At 38.9% G+C, this 18,689-nt stretch overlaps 2 protein-coding genes across 2 annotated transcripts; one reads left to right on the top strand and one right to left on the bottom strand.

Moving 5' to 3' along the window:
* Nucleotides 1-556: 556 nt before the first annotated feature.
* Nucleotides 557-3,307, top strand: LOC311080940 (uncharacterized protein; the record flags this gene model as incomplete). Its single annotated transcript, XM_084111190.1, has 4 exons — nt 557-671; nt 922-1,204; nt 1,387-1,591; nt 3,264-3,307. Exons 1-4 carry the CDS (start codon nt 586-588, stop codon nt 3,305-3,307), a joined length of 618 nt encoding a protein of 205 aa, XP_083967316.1. The 5' UTR covers nt 557-585.
* A 526-nt stretch (nt 3,308-3,833) lies between these two features.
* On the bottom strand, nt 3,834-12,773 carry LOC311086158 (tripartite motif-containing protein 16-like). The gene is made up of 6 exons (XM_084118889.1): nt 12,095-12,773; nt 8,483-8,578; nt 8,154-8,387; nt 5,257-5,416; nt 4,755-4,802; nt 3,834-4,507 (listed from the first exon to the last, which is right to left on the bottom strand). Exons 1-6 carry the CDS (start codon nt 12,665-12,667, stop codon nt 3,987-3,989), a joined length of 1,632 nt encoding a protein of 543 aa, XP_083975015.1. The 5' UTR covers nt 12,668-12,773; the 3' UTR covers nt 3,834-3,986.
* Between the last annotated feature and the right edge of the window lie 5,916 nt (nt 12,774-18,689).

Genomic DNA, 18,689 nt, shown 5'->3' with positions numbered 1-18,689 from the left:
TACCCAGGTGGAAACACTAAGAGTCAAAATTTAACACACATCAATCAGAACTTCAATAGATATATACAGTTTTAGCCCGTTGCTTGAACACTATAAACCCATGCTTAGACTAAAGTAACACAACTTGAAGCTTTTGTTACCATACCTCAAACACATGTACCCATACCAGTTGCTGCCCCCAGATTATGGAATGCTTTACCTCTGTGTATTCGCTCTGTATCATCCTTATCTGTTTTTGAAACTATGCTAAAAACGCATCTTTTTGAATTAGCATATACTTAGTGAGGAAGTGGTATTGAAATGTTTGTTTTATTATGATGTTTTTATTGCTTATTTGTTTTGTGCAATTGTCTATTACAATATGTGCAGCACATTGGACAACCTCGGTTGGGATAAATGGTGCTATATAAATAAATTTGACATTGACATTGACATTGATGATGAGGAGGAGGAGGAGGAGGAGGAGGAGGATGATGATGAGGAGGAGGAGGACAAGGTCAAGGTCAAAGAGGCCATGCACGGACCCCTATTTCTGATGATATAAGAGCAACTTTGGTGGACCATGTCATCAACCATGGCCTGACTATGAGGGAAGCTGGGCAAAGAGTCCACCCACATCTAAGCCGCTTCACAGTGGCATCTGTAATAAGAACATTCCGACTAGAAAACAGGTATGTCTTCACCTCTCTACCTTCTACTCTACTCAGATGGTATTTACAGCACTGTACTACAGTATATCACATTATCACATCACGTGTACAGGGTATTGCAGGGTGCTAATGCTCCTTTTGAAGCCAAAGTGGTAGTTTTTGTGAAACTTTTATTGAGATGTTTCAGTACAGTGGATGATACAGTATATACAGTAAAGTACTGTAAGAAAAAGAAGCAAACCGATGACAATTTGTGGTTGTATTTCTCTAGAATGACTAGAAGACCTTCTGGGGGAGGACGCCAACGCCTGTTCACACAACAGCAGGAACTTGCCGTTGTGGACCAAGTGAGGGCAGACAATGCCATCCGTCTCCACCAGATACGACAGAAAATACTTGCAGACAGACAAGTGTTCAACAACATAAACCATGTGAGCATCACCACCATCAGACGCATCTTGGGAAAACACAACATCACCATGAAGCAGCTCTACAGGGTCCCATTTGAGAGGAACAGTGTCAGGGTCAAAGGACTTCGAGCTGAATATGTATGGGTAAGTGTAACTGTCCTTTACATTTACAATACAGTATTGGTGAAATCCAGTAGCAGCTGAATATGTACCATATCAGTACCACATGGATCCATTCGGAGAGCTACACAGGTACCTGTGTGATGGGGTGAGGGTTCTGTATGTGTAGCACTGTAGTACAGTAATATGTTGTTTTTTTGTTACAGAGAATCTTGGCCATGGATGAAGCTGCACAGCCTCATGAATTAATTTTCATTGATGAAGCTGGATTCGACCTGAGCAAAACAAGACGACGGGGTCGTAATGTAATTGGCCAAAGGGCAATTGTGCACGTCCCGGGGCAGGGCGGGGGAAATATCACATTGTGTGCCGCCATAAGCCTTCGAGGGCTTCTGCATCATCATGTTTACAGTATAGTGTTTTTTCTATTATTATTTTTTTTTGTTGTTGTTGCTTTATCTGAATTCATGTTACTGCAATGTACAATATTGAGTAGGCCTATTTGCTTTTTTGGTTGTTTGAAAATGTGCCTCCTGAAAATATGCCTTCTGAATAAACAGTGAAAATCAAAGACTGCAGTGTTTTATATAAAGTAGACTAGTGTGTTCCCCCTGATCTGAAAGTGTATGCATATGATGCAAGTATGTGCCATTTTGCCATCAGAGTTACATTTTGACAAAGGAATGTTAGGTTTTGATAGTAGAGTTTCAATTTGACACAGATGTGAATGGTATATTTCCCAGTGTTGTGTCATGTTTACTTGTGTGTAGAGTTTTGGCACAATGAGCGAAGTTTTGCAAAATGTGTTCAAGCAACGGGCAAAAACTGTAAAAGGGCCCAGATCAGTTTATTGTGTTTTGGAACAATGGATCCAGAAAGACATGAAGGAAGAGGGATAAGAAGGAGGAGGAGGAAGGGCAAGGACAAGAAGACAAGCAGTCTCAGATGAAATTCAAGCCACTAGTTGCCCATGTCATTATCAATGGTATGACTATGAGGGAGGCTGGGCTACGAGTAAGGCCAAATTTGAGTCGCTTTACCGTCGCCTCGAGAGCCTTCAGGGAGGTGTGGTGGCAAACAAAATTCTATCACTGAATAAGAGACAAACATTTCCAATAGTCTTTGATGAGGTTTATTTTCTTGCAAGAAAAGGCCAGCAGTCGTACAGTCACACAGAGTGGCACAGAGTGTGACAGTGAAGGGAGGGCATCCTTTCTCCTTTATAGTCTTGACTCCCAGAATGTTATCTTTCTAGGCAAATTGTGTTATTTCAACCATATGTGGAACATTCTTAGATGTATCCATCATATTGTATACTTGAGTGGAGGCCCTCCTGTTATGTCCCAACACTCTTTACCATTCCAATACAATTCGAATTCCATATTAGAATATGGTTTGTGTGTGCTCTTTTACTGTCATATGTTGGTCACACACATCTTACTGTAAGTAAATATATAAAAAAAAAAATTAGAGGAGATAGTAAAAAAAAAAGAGTAAAAAAAAAGAGTAAAACAGAAAAAAAAAAAAAATATTTGTGTGTGTGTGTGTTTTCTGTGTATGAATAAAAATGTGTCAATGTATCCATTGGTTGTGTCTTTTGTGTTCATCATGTGAAAAGGTTTGTGATGGGGGGGAACCACAAGCAACATAACTGACCAGTTTTGGAAATGTTGTTTTGAATTTATTGCACCAGTGTCTTAGACTATGTTGTAGTGTGTGTGATTTTGAGGGCTTGTGTGTCCTGTCTGAGGGCAAAGTTTGGTTTTTCAGTAAGAGTGAATGGTTTTGAGTGTAGAGCTTCATTTTGACCTGAAAATAGGATGTTTGGAGAATTGGGTGAGACGTTATGGATTTGTGTTTATAGTTTTGAGAATACGAGGCATAGTTTCAAGAAAGGTGTTTAAGCAATCGAGAAAAACTGTAAGACAATGAAAGCTCTGATTCAATGATTCTTTTGCAGCATCACTCAACACTGAGCACTGAACACATTTATTAGGGTGTTTTAGTAAAATATATATTAATAAATATAGCCTAGGCCACTGATGTTTATTACTGTGTCCTGTTGTATGGGTGCGTATTACAGGTTCTCATGATGATCAGACTCTCCACACACTCGTAGTGAAGTAAGAAGAAGACAGACAGAAAAGAAAAAACACAGAGTAACTATTTTCATATTCTACTTTTTTCCTTAATTTCATAAGCATCCTTTATAAGAATTATTTCATCAACAACTTTATCAAACGTTGTGAAAGTCATTTATTTATTGTAAAGAGTTCATGATTTCCATCCCTTGTGACCCAATATCTGAAATCTCAGAAAGTGCTTCTTCATCCCTCATCTTCTGCATCACAATTTTCCTCACATTTTGAACTGTGATTGTTTTCCAGCACTATTTTCTCCACTACTAATGTCATTTTCCACATCTTCACTCCTTACATTGTTCACAACCAGTTCTGTTATTTCATTATTCATTATTTCTTAATCTTTTCATTTTGTTTGTGTTTCATAATTTCAAATGAAAGGTACTTTTAATAGTAATATTAAAATGATTATGTGTAAAAACTAAATTAATATGATTTCAATCAATACAATTATAGCTTCATAAACAAACACACACACACACACACACACCATTCTTATTGTGTCTATAAAGGATTTAATACACACATGTATTCTGTTATTTCTGTGGCAGAAGTTAAGATATTAAAGAAAATTAAAATAAGAGTCTCTGTATCTCACTGTTACTGATTTATCGTGCAGCTCAAAGTATTATGGGTAAAATCTCTCTACAATCTGTTCTGAAACATCAACGCAGTTTCACTGATCCAAAATAAACAGCAAACCCAGGATAGAGCGTCTGAGTGAATGTGGTCTGGACTGTGTGGATGAGGCTCATTGTGTCAGAGACGCTGTAGAAGGACAGAGTTCCTGCACTGTGATCCACATACACTCCTATTCTTCTGCTGATGGACTTTACAGGGAGATCAGTGTGCGTCTTATTGTGTATGAATATGTAACTGGAGGAATAGCAGTCCAACCTCCAGGACTGATTATTATATCCAAAACAACACTCATGACCCGATCCCTTCCTGCTGATGCTCTTATATGACACTGATATACACACACCACTATTCCCACTGCACTCAATCTCCCAGTAACAGCGTCCACACACACTCTCTCTACACAACACCTGAGAATAATGATCAAATCTGTCTGGATGATCAGGATACGGCTGCTCTGTGCCAGTGTAAGTAATCACTCTGTTCCTCTCAGACAGACTGAGGTGTTTATACACTGTGTTCAGATCCAGAGTGAGCTGATGGGAATCTGATGGAGAGAAAACACATCAGAAACAGGAATTATGAATCTGTCTGATCTTTTAATGTATCTGAACTCTTCATGAATCAATGTTCAATGTATCATCAGTGTCTCAGTACAGCTGACCAAATATCCTGTGCAAATCATCATTTACATGATCAATTATAAAACTCTTCTATCATAATTTATTTCTCCTTCTACAGGAAGAACATGAACACATTCAGTGAGTTTTTCTGCTTGTTTTCTAGTGACTCACATTGTAGGAAGTCGTTCCTGGTCTTGGGATTCATGTTGGTGAAATTGACTGTGGAAATAAACAGACATGAACAGTGTGAAGAGAAATGACAAGATAAAATACATTCATTTCTGAGACATTTATAATATGATGCTCTATAATATTAGATGATGGACTCATTTATGAGAGCAGATTAATAATCTCCAGGGGCTTCATTTATAAAACACACACATCGGATTGATCCTAAATTCCATGGATTTCATCCTCCGTCATGTGTGTATAAACGCTTGTCCACGATGATGAGTCCGTATTTCTGAATCATCAAGAGATATTTGTGGCCGTTCTGTAGGAGGATTTGATGGACTTGAATTTAATAACTGTGATTTATAAACTGGGATGCATTTAATTACAGTTTTGTTAAAATAGCCGTTTTATAAATCGTAGGAACATTTCAGAAACGGTTGTACGTTCAGATTTGGGATCTTTCTCCACACGTCTGTATAAACGAGGCGCAGGACTTTACCTCCGTCTGAGATCTTCTTGATCTCCTCTTTGCAGAAATCCTCCAGTTTGTCTCTCAGCTGACGGACAGATTCTCTCACGTCATCAAAAGAGGAGAGAGAACTGAAGGAAACGTCGGGTTCGTCTGTAGATTCAGGAGGTGCTGAGAGAGACTGGAAACTCTACAGAAAACAGAAATCAAAACTCATCATCTCCACACTTCAGCCAATAACCTGCACTATATCAGATCTGAGCGGTTCTTGTTGACTTGACTTCTCTTCAGTGACTCGCTTCAATCCAGCACTTTCACACAATCAGCACATTCTTCTCATATTCATCATTTAATGCTACAAACTCTAGTATTTGACACTTAATAATAATATAATTTAAATATATAAATACTTAAAGGAACACACCGACTTTTTGGGACTTTAGCTTATTCACCGTATCCCCCAGAGTTAGATAAGTCCATACATACCTTTTTTATCTCCGTGCGTGCCGTAACTCTGTCTGACGCACCCCCCGCTAGCCTAGCCTAGCACAAAGACTGGAGGTAAATGGCTCCGGTGTATGTATTTATGGACTTATAATAATAATAATAATAATAATTAATAATAATAATTCATTACATTTATATAGCGCTTTTCTCGGCACTCAAAGCACTTTACATGGAAGTGGGGAATCTTCTCAACCACCACCAATGTGCAGCATCTCCTGGATGATGCAACGGCAGCCATATTGCTCCAGAACGCCCACCACACACCAGCTTACTGGTGGAGAGGAGACAGTGATGAAGCCAATCAGTATTATGAGGATGATTAGGAGGCCATGATGGACAGAGGCCACTGGGCAAATTTGGCCAGGATGCCGGGGTTACACCCCTACTCTTTGAAATCTCTGGGATTTTTAATGACCACAGAGAGTCAGGACCTCGGTTTTACGTCTCATCCGAAGGACGGTGCTCTTTGACATTATAGTGTCCCCGTCAGTATACTGGGACGTTAGGAGGACCCACACTGACCACAGGGTGAGCGCCCCCTACTGGCCTCACTAACACCTCTTCCAGCAGCAACCTGGTTTTCTCCTAACCAGGCTGAACCCTGCTTAGCTTCAGTGGGCAACCAGTCTTGGGCTACAGGGTGATATCTTATCTAACTTTTTAAGAGGAGACTGAATGTAAATTTTTTAATTAAATGAATGTCTTATAGTCTAAATGTATATTAAATGCAATTAGCTAATATTTAGAGAGATTTTGACCAACTTAAGTAGGATTTAAAGGGGCATTCCACCCATAGGAACATTGTTTTTTATTGAAAGTGGGTCATATATGTAGTCGAAATGTAAAATAAATTTTGAATTTGGTGCCTTCGTGACCGAGGAAAGACAAAAAATTCAGGACGCATTTGTATGAAAGACAACAACTCCCACAATGCACCACATTGCACAGCTCCGCAAGCCACTCCCACTAATCCAGAACAGCGCATATCTGCCTATAAGAGAAATCACTCTTCCGTCTACAAGGCTAGCTACCACCAGAGCTTGAAATTCATTTCACACAAAATGTCTAGTTAGTTGGCGAACTCATTAGTGCATTACTCCTTGTTTGTATTTCTTTCGAAAAGGTGAATTATTGCATGGTACCTGGATGTTCAGTCAGAACATATGCGGTGCGAAACTAGGATAGTTCACAACACAAACGTCCGTGTCCTCGTCTGATTCAGAGATTTCGTCCAGGAGAAATTGTCATTGTTGAAATTCTTTGCCGCAGACATATCTCTGTGTTCGTAGTTGCATCTTACAGTCTATGAGTTGCATAGTGAGATCACCGGCGCCACCAGTCCGCCCTAACTCGAGCCAGTCCGGGCTCCTCGTCCGCGGCAGGCAGGTCTTCTGCCTCGGCTGCTCTTCGCTATAATGCGGCTTGTAAAGGTAGCCACAAACACCTGATTCAAGCATCAGACTTCCGAAATCATCTCCTTCTATATCATATTGAGTACTCTCCTCCGCTATTGTCATAACTGTACATCTGTCTCCACAGCGCCTGTTAGCTTAGCTTCAAACAAGATGGAGGATATTGCTTTCAGTTTCAGAGAGTAAAGTCCCACCCACTGATCTGTAATAGGTCTGTAGCGTGAGCGGGTCCCGCCCCCTGGGAAAGAAATCCCCCCCTCTTACACTTCCTCCGACAATGACGCAAAATGACGATTTTTGCGTCATTGTGGGAGGAAGTGTAAGAGGTAAATAACGGATTTCTCCCGTCTCAGGGGAAAATGAGAGAGTGTTGCACGACCATTCAATAGTATGACTGGGTTTCTAACAATGCAAAGCTTAGTGCAAATGGGTGGAGTGTCCCTTTAAGTATCTGTATATGTAATTTCAGAATTACTTCTATTGTGTTTGAAATATGGTTAAAGTTACTGCTGAATGAACTTACACACATTTATGATAAACTAAAATATACTCAATGCAATTTCTATTGAAAATTGTTTGTTTAATTTTATCAACATTATCAATATTATCAACTTTAAAGATCACCTGACCCAATTTTGGTGCCAATTACTGAAAATATTTTAGTAGAAATAAAAGATTTCATTAAAAGAGGATGACAAATCTAGTTGGCTGGATATTGATACCATCAAGTTCACTGATTTCATCAAGACAGAAGAAACCAGAAGGAAAAATGAGTTAATATTTAATGGTAAATTTCCCAGGGCTTTGTAAGTGTGTCTCTTTAAACAGAAGATGATCAGATGAGAGTCTGACTGATGATTATATGATAACACAACACTTGACTGAATCTGACTGAATTCCTGACAACATCTCAGTCAACGGCTCATTCTGCTGTCATGAAATGTTTCTCTGTCATAGCAGGATCTTGCTCAAGTCCACTATGATCCTGTTCTTCTAGATCTCTGTTACCTGCAGGAACTGGATGTGATCTTGTGTGTGTGAAAGCTGTTCCAGCTCAGCGTCTCTCCTCCTCAGATCATTGATCTCCTGCTCCAGTCGCTCCAGTCGTCCTTCAGCTCGACTCACTGCAGTCTTTTCCTGATCTCTGATCTGCTGTGTGACCTCAGAGCGGCTTCTCTCAATGGAGCGGATGATCTCAGTGAAGATCTTCTCACTGTCCTCCACTGCTGTCTGTGCAGAGCGCTGTTACACACACATCACAATCACACAGTGGCTTCAGCACGACTGACAGAGTCCAAACTGAGACGTCTCAAACTTCTCTTCTTCTCCAGACTCACCTTATGAGACTTCATAGCCTCTCTCAGATGCTGAAGATCTTTCTGTCTCTGCTGGATTCTCTGACGGATCTTCATCTGCGTCTCCTTCAGCTGTTTCTGGAGGACAAACCAATGACAGGGAATGACACATAAAACTACTGTCATACAAACATTAAAGTTACATGAATCCAGAGTTGGTGAAGTGGTTAAAGATCTTGCATGGTGACTAGGTGAGCTTGGTCTGGAGGTGCCTGTAATGGTGCCATAGCATATTTTGCGGAGGAAGACTCAGCGAAACATAGAAGCTTAACTGCTGGGGTTGGGTGTCGCTGATGGTGGTGATGGGGGGGGCCAGGTTGGATCGGTGAATCTGAGGGAGGTGTTTTTGTTGGGGAGGTCTGTTAGTTGTGCTCACTGGCAGTAGTAGAGTGGCCCCCAGGCCTAGAGAATAATATATATCTACAATAATTGTATTGACTGGCCTAAAATATGGTATTATTATTATTATTATTATTACAGTACTGCCACTACTACTACCCCTACTATTATTATCATGAATATTAGTGTTACCACTACTACCACTACTATTGCTACTATTATTATTATTTTTGTTATAATTATCATTATTATTATTATTAATAGTAGTATGAATACTACTTTTACTACAACTCTGTCACAATTACTATGATTCTCTTAAATTGCCTCTATCTATATCACTAAAATATCTCATTGCCTAAACTTACCAATGTACCTGCATACATCACTATATTGATATTTATATTTAGTTGTTTTCTTTTTTTTTTCTTTTTTTGTTGTTGTTGTTGTTGTTGTTGTTTGTTTTTGGGTGTTCTGTATGTCCCTCTCTCTTCTGTATGTGTATATATGACATTGATCTTTTACCTTGTATAAGCTACAATGTTTTAACTTGCAATAAAAAAAAAAAATAAAAAAAATAAAAGATCTTGCATGGTAAGTTTTTACTGTCTGGTTCAAACCACAGATTCATGGTTTCCTGAAATGAATGTCAGCAGTATTTCATCAGTGCCTAGTTTTATATCATTAGTATTGTAACGACTGAGACAAGTCAGACACAAGTATTTGTTATAGTTTAACAACTGATATTTTAAACTTCACTCTGTGATCTGTGATCCCATCCCCCAAACAGGACAAGACGGTCTTAGTTACCCTGACAACAATCAGATAAGCTGTATTTATGACTCTTAGAAATGTGAATAGGGCCTGCTACAAACCTAGAGATATTGGAATAGACTCTCCTGCATTCATTTAATTGTAGACAAACGGATCTATAAATGAACAGGCATCCCAGAAACTGTGTGAATGGTTTAATGGCTTGTGTACTATTATGTATATACTTTGATATATATTTGATTATACAACCAAAACGGGACTCTCACTTGATTCTCGCTGAGAAGGAGAGATAAACCCTATTAATCATATGTATTCTATGTATAACCTCTTGAGAAATGTGTAGACATATCTAATTTTCCCACCTCATGATTTTCAGACTTTGTTGCATACTATGGTTTACCAAAATCAGATGTGTGGCGTATTTGGTCTCTATAAACTCCAATCTGCATCCCCAATTTGTTAATTTACATTACATTTTGCTGACTTTGTGACGCTTTAGTATTATAAGAATCTTGAAGATTCTTTTCTTAAACACCCAATGAAAGTACACATTGCAAATGAGCATGCTTGAACAAAGGTCATAAAAAAGACATTTTCCCCAAAGGAAGACACTTCTTATTGGCTCTTACACCTCCAAATGGGTGTGCCATCTTCACGCATTAAAAGTCACTGACCACAAGATCCGTCCCTCTTGTCTCATCCAGCTACAACACTGCTTCTGTTGATACTGGGGGGGGGGGGGACCCCTCCCCCCCACTGGAGCCCAAGGGCCCCAAGCAGGCCAGAACACAGTCTGCCATGCTTTCACGCTCCCCAAAGGGAGACAGACTGCCTCTTCTTCAATCCAGAAAAACTGCAACTTTACCATCACTGACGCAACAATCAACTCCTGGTCTTCTCGGCACTTGGGGACGCCGCGCCGTCCAGCGTGCCCTCAGCAGGCCAGGGCAGCAGGCTTCGACTCACAACAGCCATGTGCTCGAAGCCATCATGCTCTTCTTCAATCCCACAGACCCATCGACAAACTCAATTTTCAACCACTTCAAGAATTGTATCCATGCAAGTATCAATTTAATGAGGTGCTCTGAAAATGATCAGCTGATGGTTCTTTTCTTACTGAAATAGATCTTACACATAATTCTATTTCCTGCTTCCGGTTCCACATCACTCACCCCTTTACCTACTGTATGCATGTACAGTATGTATGGATGAATGTATGTATGTGTGTTTGTTTGTTTAGTTTAGTTATGTTTGTGATTTAGTTAATAAAACTTGTGCACAGTTATGCATTTGGTTTCTGATTCTCTGTTTGCATGCAAAGTCCCTTTTACGATCTTGATCTTGTTACATGCTCTAAGTGCTGTACAAGCTAAGGAATAATTATTTTTCAGTGACCATGAAAGATACGCTTTTCTTAGAATAAATGAATAATCAAAGAGATCGTTGGAACTGATTAATTGATTGTAATATTAAGTTAGCTTACCTCAAAGTTAATCTAATTAACTGACCAAAATATTAATAACTAATCATAATTGGTAATTATGGATTATTATTAATATTTCCCCTTTGAGCTAATATTGTTACAGTATCATCATTTACTCTCCCTCATGTCGCTCCAAACTGTATGACTTTCTGTCTATTGTGAGACACAACAGAAGATATTTAGAAGAATGTCTCAGCGGTTTACAGAGGCCAGATAAAATATGGTGACACGTCAATAACATCAAACCTCATTGGTTCTTTCATGTCACATGACTAAACACCATGATGTCATGACACAAACACCAGTGAAGTTTGATGTTTTTGATGTCATCATATTTGATTTGGGCTCCACATACATGAGTTTATCAATGATTTGATTTGATATGTGAATACAAATTTGACTCTTTTAAAAGTAGCATATTTTAAAGACTGAACTTCTTTTGGAAATTATATACTTTAAAAGAATATAATTGTGAAATAAGTGTGAACTGAATGTAATGTTTTCAGAAACGTAATTGCATGTTAATTGCTATTAAATGAAAATGTATTATAGTTTAAATGTAAATATAAAGCAATTAGCTGAACTTAAGAGTGACTTTTAGACCCACTTAAGATTTAAGTATATAATGTAATTTCATAATTCTTTTGAGTTAAATTGAAATATTAAATGTTATTAAAATGTACTTTAAAGTAAAACTTTTAATTTTACATTATAAAAGTGTACTTTATAAAGTGTACTTATGAAACACTCATGAAAGTTAACTCTCTTTAAGTGCACTTAAGTGGCCTTTCATTTCATTAATATTATATTATCTGCAAGTACAGTTTTTTTATACTTTTAATTTGAAGTACACTACAAGTGCATGTCAATACACTTAAGCGTACTCCTTTCTTTTCCCCAATTAAGAAACTCAGTCAAACCGGTTTGAAACAACATGAGTAAATGAGTGAGTAAATAAAGACACTTTCATTTCTGTGTGATCAATCCCTCTCAGTTCATACCTGTTTCTCTGTCCTCTGTGCTGCAGTTGATACAGTGTTGTGGTTTTTATGTTCACTCTCCTTACACCACACACAGATGCACTGTTGATCAGTGACACAGAACATTTCTAGCTCTTTATCATGTTTACGGCAGATCATGTCCTGCAGTCGTCCAGTGGCATCAATCACTTTGTGTGGCTTACGAGAGTGATATTCCTCATGACGGTCAAAATGAGTTTGACAGTAAGATTCCTGACACACCAGACAGGACTTGACGGCTTTGTATTTTCTTCCAGTACAGACGTCACACTGCACGTCTCCAGCTCCAGCGTAACAGTCAGCAGGAAGTTTAGTCTTCTTCAGTTTCTCCACCAGTTCAGCCAGAATGGTGATTTTAGCTAAAGCAGGTCTTGGACTGAAGGTCTGTCTGCACTGAGGGCAGCTGTAGACTCTCTTCTCATCCTCATGATCCCAGCAGTCTGTAATACAGATCTTACAGTAACTGTGTCCACAGGGAATGGCCACTGGATCCTTCAGGAGATCCAGACACACTGGACACGTGAACTCATCCTGAGAAAATCTGGCTTCTGCCATTTTACTGCATGAATACAGAGAGACACAAACACACAGCAGCTCAACAATACTTCAGTTTCTGTTTCTCTGAACTGAGGAGTTGAAATAGTTTCCTGCTTCTGTGTTTGAGTGACGTGTGTAAAACAGGAGTGTGTGTAAAGCAGCTTCCTCATTCCTGGTGAAGGAGAGTCACTTTACTGCTGTGTTTATGTGCCCTAGTGGAGTCGAAAACATTAAATTGCGTGCATGTTCAATGAGTGCATGCATTTTCACACCGCGAGTAGGAGCAGCGCGTGAGTAGTAGTGAAGCGAAGGGTTTCGGCGCCGAGTCTATTTTTGCTGCGCTGCTCAATAAAAGTGAAAGCACACTTTTGTGGACAAAATAAATATGATTTCACACAAAAAGTACCTAAAATGCACATAATTAGCATGTATAGTGTGTTATAACAAGAACTGGAGTAGGCTATGTCAGAAAAGAAAATGAAGACTCAAAAATATTTATAGAAAATTTACACATTTAAACTTGTTTTTATTAATCGGTTTGGGTAAAAGTGGTGTTTTATAAAAAAAAATATAAAAAAATAAATCGGAATCGGCTAAAATCTATATCGGCAGGTCAAATTCAATGAAAAATCGGAATGCCCTAGAAAATTGTAATATGTGCATCTCTATAATCTTTCTGATTGGCTGGTATCAAACACTATCACATAATCTGATGTTCACCTAGATGTTTTATTGATTTATTTCTACATTTGCCATAGTATTGTCAATGGATTCAATAACACATCCTGCAAAAGGGGGGCCTTGGCCAGGTATTTGGGGGGCCTTGTCATGGAAAAGTTTGGAAACCCCTGGCCTAGTCCACAAGACAAAATACAAACACAAAATACATTGTGTGTCATTACCTGAATGATCCATAACCGTTTTTCTTTTTTTTTTGTAATGGTTGTTCATGAGTCCATTGTTTGTCCCAAACAGTTAAACTGCCCAATGGTCTTCAGAAAAATCCTCCAGCTCCTGCCCATTCTTTGCTTTTCAAGCATCTTCTGCATATTTGACTCCTTACTAGCAGTGAATTGTGAGATCCATCTTTTCACACTGGTGACAACTGAAGGAAGCATTAATAGCCAGGGGGTGTAAACTTTTGAAATGGATCATTGGTGTAAATTGTTCTTATTTTGTTTAAAAATTAATTAATTAATTTAGTCCTGCCCTTCAGAGGCTAAATAAGATATTAGCATGTAAAACAAAATAAGAAAAATGTAAACATCACCATCATCTTGCTCAAAAGTTTACCGCTCTTAATGCATCGTGTTGCATTCTTGAGCATTACCTTGCAGATTCTGAAAGATGTACAGTAGGTAAACATATGACTGTAACTATACATTGCAATCATTTTGTAAGGGTTAAAATATTCATTTAAGAGCTCAGTGTTGAGACCTTTCTCTGGAATTTGATTGACAGGCGATCTGACCAATCATAATGCAGATAACCACCATTTTTGTCAGACAAACAATCCAAACCAGTTGCTATAAGTAGATTAAAGGACAAGTTCGGTATTTTACACTTAAAGCCCTGTTTACAGATTTCTGATGAAATAGAACGGTTAAGATTAAAATTTGGACAAATGCTGCTGTCCCGAGAATTTTAGGTTTCTTTCGTTTTCCCCCCCACCTCCACAATGGCTGCATAGGTGCACTGGAACAATCCTTCCTAAAACGCATTAAACTTTCGTTTACAAAGACGTGAAACTCACCGAGTGGTCAGGGGTTTTCACTGATATGCTCACACAAAAATCGCTGCAAAAGATGCTTTCCAATAGGTTTTATGGTATTTTTTGTCCAACTCCATTGACTTGTATTGGATGTCCATTGACTTGTATTGGATGTGCTGTGAGGTACGGTATTACTCCGCCACCAACTGGGCTGGAGTGTCTATTATTCAAGCTCTCAATAGAAGAATGTTCGGGTGTGAGGCGTTTGGAAAAATAGCAGGGGGGGGGGGGGGGGGGGGGGGGGGGGGAAGAAACCTAAAATTCTCGGGACAGCAGCATGTGTCCAAATTTTAATCTTAACCGTTCTATTTCATCAGAAACGATCTGTAAACAGGGCTTTAAGTGTAAAATACCGAACTTGTCCTTTAAGGTCAGCGGACTTGAACGTGAAAAATGGTGTGTATTGATGTCTTTTTGCAGTTCTGATGTCATTCATGTTTAATTCGTGATATAACTAGAATAGATGATCAGTTAATGTGCTGCTTGAACCGAAGCCCTACACATTAAAGTGCCACAAAACAGTATTGTTTGAATTTCATAAAAATTGCAAAATTTGAAAGCTGAGACTTTATTTCATACCAAAAGTAGCCTGTTCTGTCTTGTCCGTTGGCGCAGTCAGTGTCCTCTTTGCTCCGCAATATATTTTTCACTGTGTGAGAACATGTGGAGTGAGAGCGGAATGGTTTGTCAGACGTAGCAACAGTAACTAAGAGGGATAACAGGGTAACTGTCTTTGTGTAAGGTCAATTTCAAATAATTGTAATCTTTGTGGACTTGGCCGGACTCGACTCGGACTCGGATGTTAAGGACTCGGACTCAAGTCCGACTCGGCCCTCTTTGGACTTGGACTCGATCGTCAAGGACTTGGACTCAACTCGGACTCGACAAAGATGAACTCGGACCCAATACTAGTTGGAAGTCTATTCCACTCATGTGTTCCTCTAAAAGCCAAAGATAGCTGACCAAAGGTAGTTCTTCTTAGTTGTACCTTACAATCACCCCGAATACCACCTTGTGTATACCGTCCTGTTATCTGATTAATATAATCCTTAAAAACAGGGGGAGCAAGGCCATTTAGATACTTAAAAATAAGTACCAAATCAGCATATTGAATTAAATGTTCCCAACTTAAAAGGGAATACTTGGCTAAAATACTACAATAATGAAAACTATTTGGCTTTTTATCTAGAACCTTGAGAGTTTGTTTATATATGATTTCAACTGGTTTAAGAAATGACTTGCATGTTTTTGTCCAGGTAGTTATAACTATAAATATTACAGTTTTTACTGTATTTTCGATCAAATAAATGCAGCCTTGGTGAGCATAAATGACTTTCAAAAGCATTAAAAGCTGTAGATTAGCAACATTAATAAAGTTCTCCTCTGTTTTAGCTGCCTAGAAGGACGATGAGGTGACAGTGCAGCCCAGGATAAGGAAGAGGAGGAGGAGGAGGAGGAGGAACACGTAAGTTAGACAATTTTCTTATACCTTTCTAACAAAAAGCTATAAACCTGACTACAATAGCATGGTACAATTTATTTTTCAGCTTCCAGTGAATATATAGAGCGAGACCCTCCGCCTATCCGTGCCTCAGAAGATCCTGCCCTCCGCTGGTGGGGTAAGAAAGACACTCCTCCTCTTCTCCCACAGCTCTCCATCATCTCCCTCTGCCTCCTGGGCTGGGACACAGTCAGGAAAGAGAGGTCTCAGATTCTCTCTGAGAAAGTCATCATGCTCATTTTCTTGAACAAAATACTCTGGATGTATATTTGGGTGGGTGAAATAATACTGGAGAGAATTATTTTAATTTTTTACATATCTTTACTAACAATAATTTTTTATTTGTTAGCTTCAGAGAAGCTCAAGGACTATAGATCTTTGTTAATATTTGCATTGTTCAGGTTTAGCTACTGGTAGTGAAGCAATGAAGCACATTACCACCAGACATTTGTAGCAGGAGCCTCACAGGACACTCAGGAAACAATTTAACCTATTTCTGCAAATAAAATTAATAATAAAGAAACTGCTGAATCTTTTTTTTTTTTTTAAGGTCTTTATTGTTTTTCCACCAAATTATAAAAAGTAGTATCAATAAGAGTATTGATTATTATTTAACTACACCCCTGATGATACAACACTTTTTTCAATAAAAAGAATACGTTTTAATAGTTGGTTACATTATTCATTGATTATATTTTTTGATTAATTAATTGATGTTACATTTCTGCACTCATAACTTGTTAACACTTTACATGGTTAAAAATCGTTAATGTTCAAAATGTATTGGCTTAGTAATTGTACAAAGTAGCACTGAATAAATTCTGATTAATAAATGAATACAGTGTGGTTTTTGGGCCATTTTCTATTTAGAATTTAATAGGGGTTTGTATTGGTTTCCATTACATATATGTATTGATCCCTAAATGTATTAACTGGAAACGATAGTACACAATTCCCTATTAGAATTTATAAGGTTTTACAGCAGAGAATGAAATGTTTGAGTTTATCAGTTCTATGTGGATTTCGAGGTTATGGATCAAGCACATCTTAATTCCCAGGACTAAAGGTGAGAAGTATATTAAAAATAAATGTGGACGTTGTATTTTGGTCGTTAGGAAGTACCAGCCACGTTCCAGCGACGTACCACTATAACGTCGCCACGACGAATACAGGAATCACAAAGTTACGTTGCTGGAACGTTATGTGGTACGTCGCTACGACGAATATGGTCCTTTGATGTTACGTCCTCGCAACATGCCAGTTTGGTCATTGAGACGTCCTCATCACGTTCTTGCGACGTACCACTATAACGTCGCCACGACGATTATGGGAATCACAAAGTTACGTCGCTGGAACGTTATGTGGTACGTCGCTACGACGAATATGGTCCGGTCCGGTTACGTCTTCACAACGTAACTGTGTTAGCTGGGTATACAGTTTGTAATATCTGGAACAATACTGTGCCAAAGAAATGTCCATATGTCAAAATGTACAGTTCTAAGATAATATAGATCATGCAGTTAACTAACATCATGTATTAATTTAGGCAGAAACATAAATTCCAAATGTAATTCTAGCTTCATGCTTTCTTTTTTTTATCAATACTTGAATGTCGGTTTAGTTTAAAGGGGGGGTGAAATGCTATTTCATGCATACTGAGTTTTTTTACACTGTTAAAGAGTTGGATTCCCATGCTAAACACGGACAAAGTTTCAAAAATTAAATTGTACGTTTGAAGGAGTATTTCTGTGCCAAAAATTGTCCTTCCGGTTTGTCACAAGTTTCGGAAAGTTTTTTTCGAGTATGGGTCTGTGTAACGTCAGTTGGGGCGGAATTTCCTTATATGGGTCCTAAGGGCACTTCTGCCGGAAAACCGCGGGCGCACGCGCACTCGTAGACCAGAGCAAGAGAGCGAAAGCAGTACGCCATCAAAGCGCTCTGCTCGGCTTAATTTGGGAAGTCAATGTCACCAAAGAAGTGGGTTTTTGGTTGCCAGGGCAAGACAACCCTGCACAGATTCCCAAAGAACCCAGCGTTAAGGGACCAGTGGATGGAGTTTGTTTTTTCAGAGCATCATCAACGGAGCTGTGTAAAACTGTTTGTTCCCTGCATTTCGACGATGATTGTTTTATATAGGGTGACCAACCGTCCTGTTTTCCCAGGACATGTCCTGTTTTCACGTCCTGTCCTGGCTGTCCTGTCTGTTTTTTGTAAAGTGGTGAAAATGTCCTGGTTTTCATTATTTTTCATTGGGCCATTAAGCGTGTACTTTAAATACATGCTTGCCTTTGCACACATATCATATGAAACCGACTTCGGCTTCGCCCCGTCTTGTTATAATCAGCGCGTTCCTCAATCCGCAGCGGCAAGCAGAGCGCACGTCAGAATACAGAGGCCTGCCTGTGTGTGTGTGTGTGTGTGTTCACTGTTCATCTCAGCCTCATTGGTCTGTCACACTGCTCGTCAATGTCAGAATATTTGAAATGACCAATCAAATCAAAGTAGGCGGACTTTAAGTTCACAGACACAGAATTTCAATTTTAGCAGCGTGACTCGACCTGGACTCGACGGTCGACACTTCAGTTTATATGTAAGTAGCTAACAGCGTTAAAAAAAAGCCCAAATGTTAATTCACAAATGATTTACAGAGAAAATTCCCGTGTTTTCGTTTCGGTCGGGATCCGTGTAAAGCAGAATGCTTGAACTGCAAAGCTGGCACGTTTGTGTCAGTGTCAAATAAAGGTGCAAGCGATCTAGAAGCCCACATA

This window comes from Abramis brama, assembly GCF_963993115.1.
Source record: "Abramis brama genome assembly, chromosome: 1".
Classification (NCBI taxonomy): Eukaryota; Metazoa; Chordata; class Actinopteri; order Cypriniformes; family Leuciscidae; genus Abramis; species Abramis brama.
The sequence above is the reverse complement of the archived record's forward strand: the minus strand, read 5'-3'. Positions and strand labels throughout refer to the sequence as shown.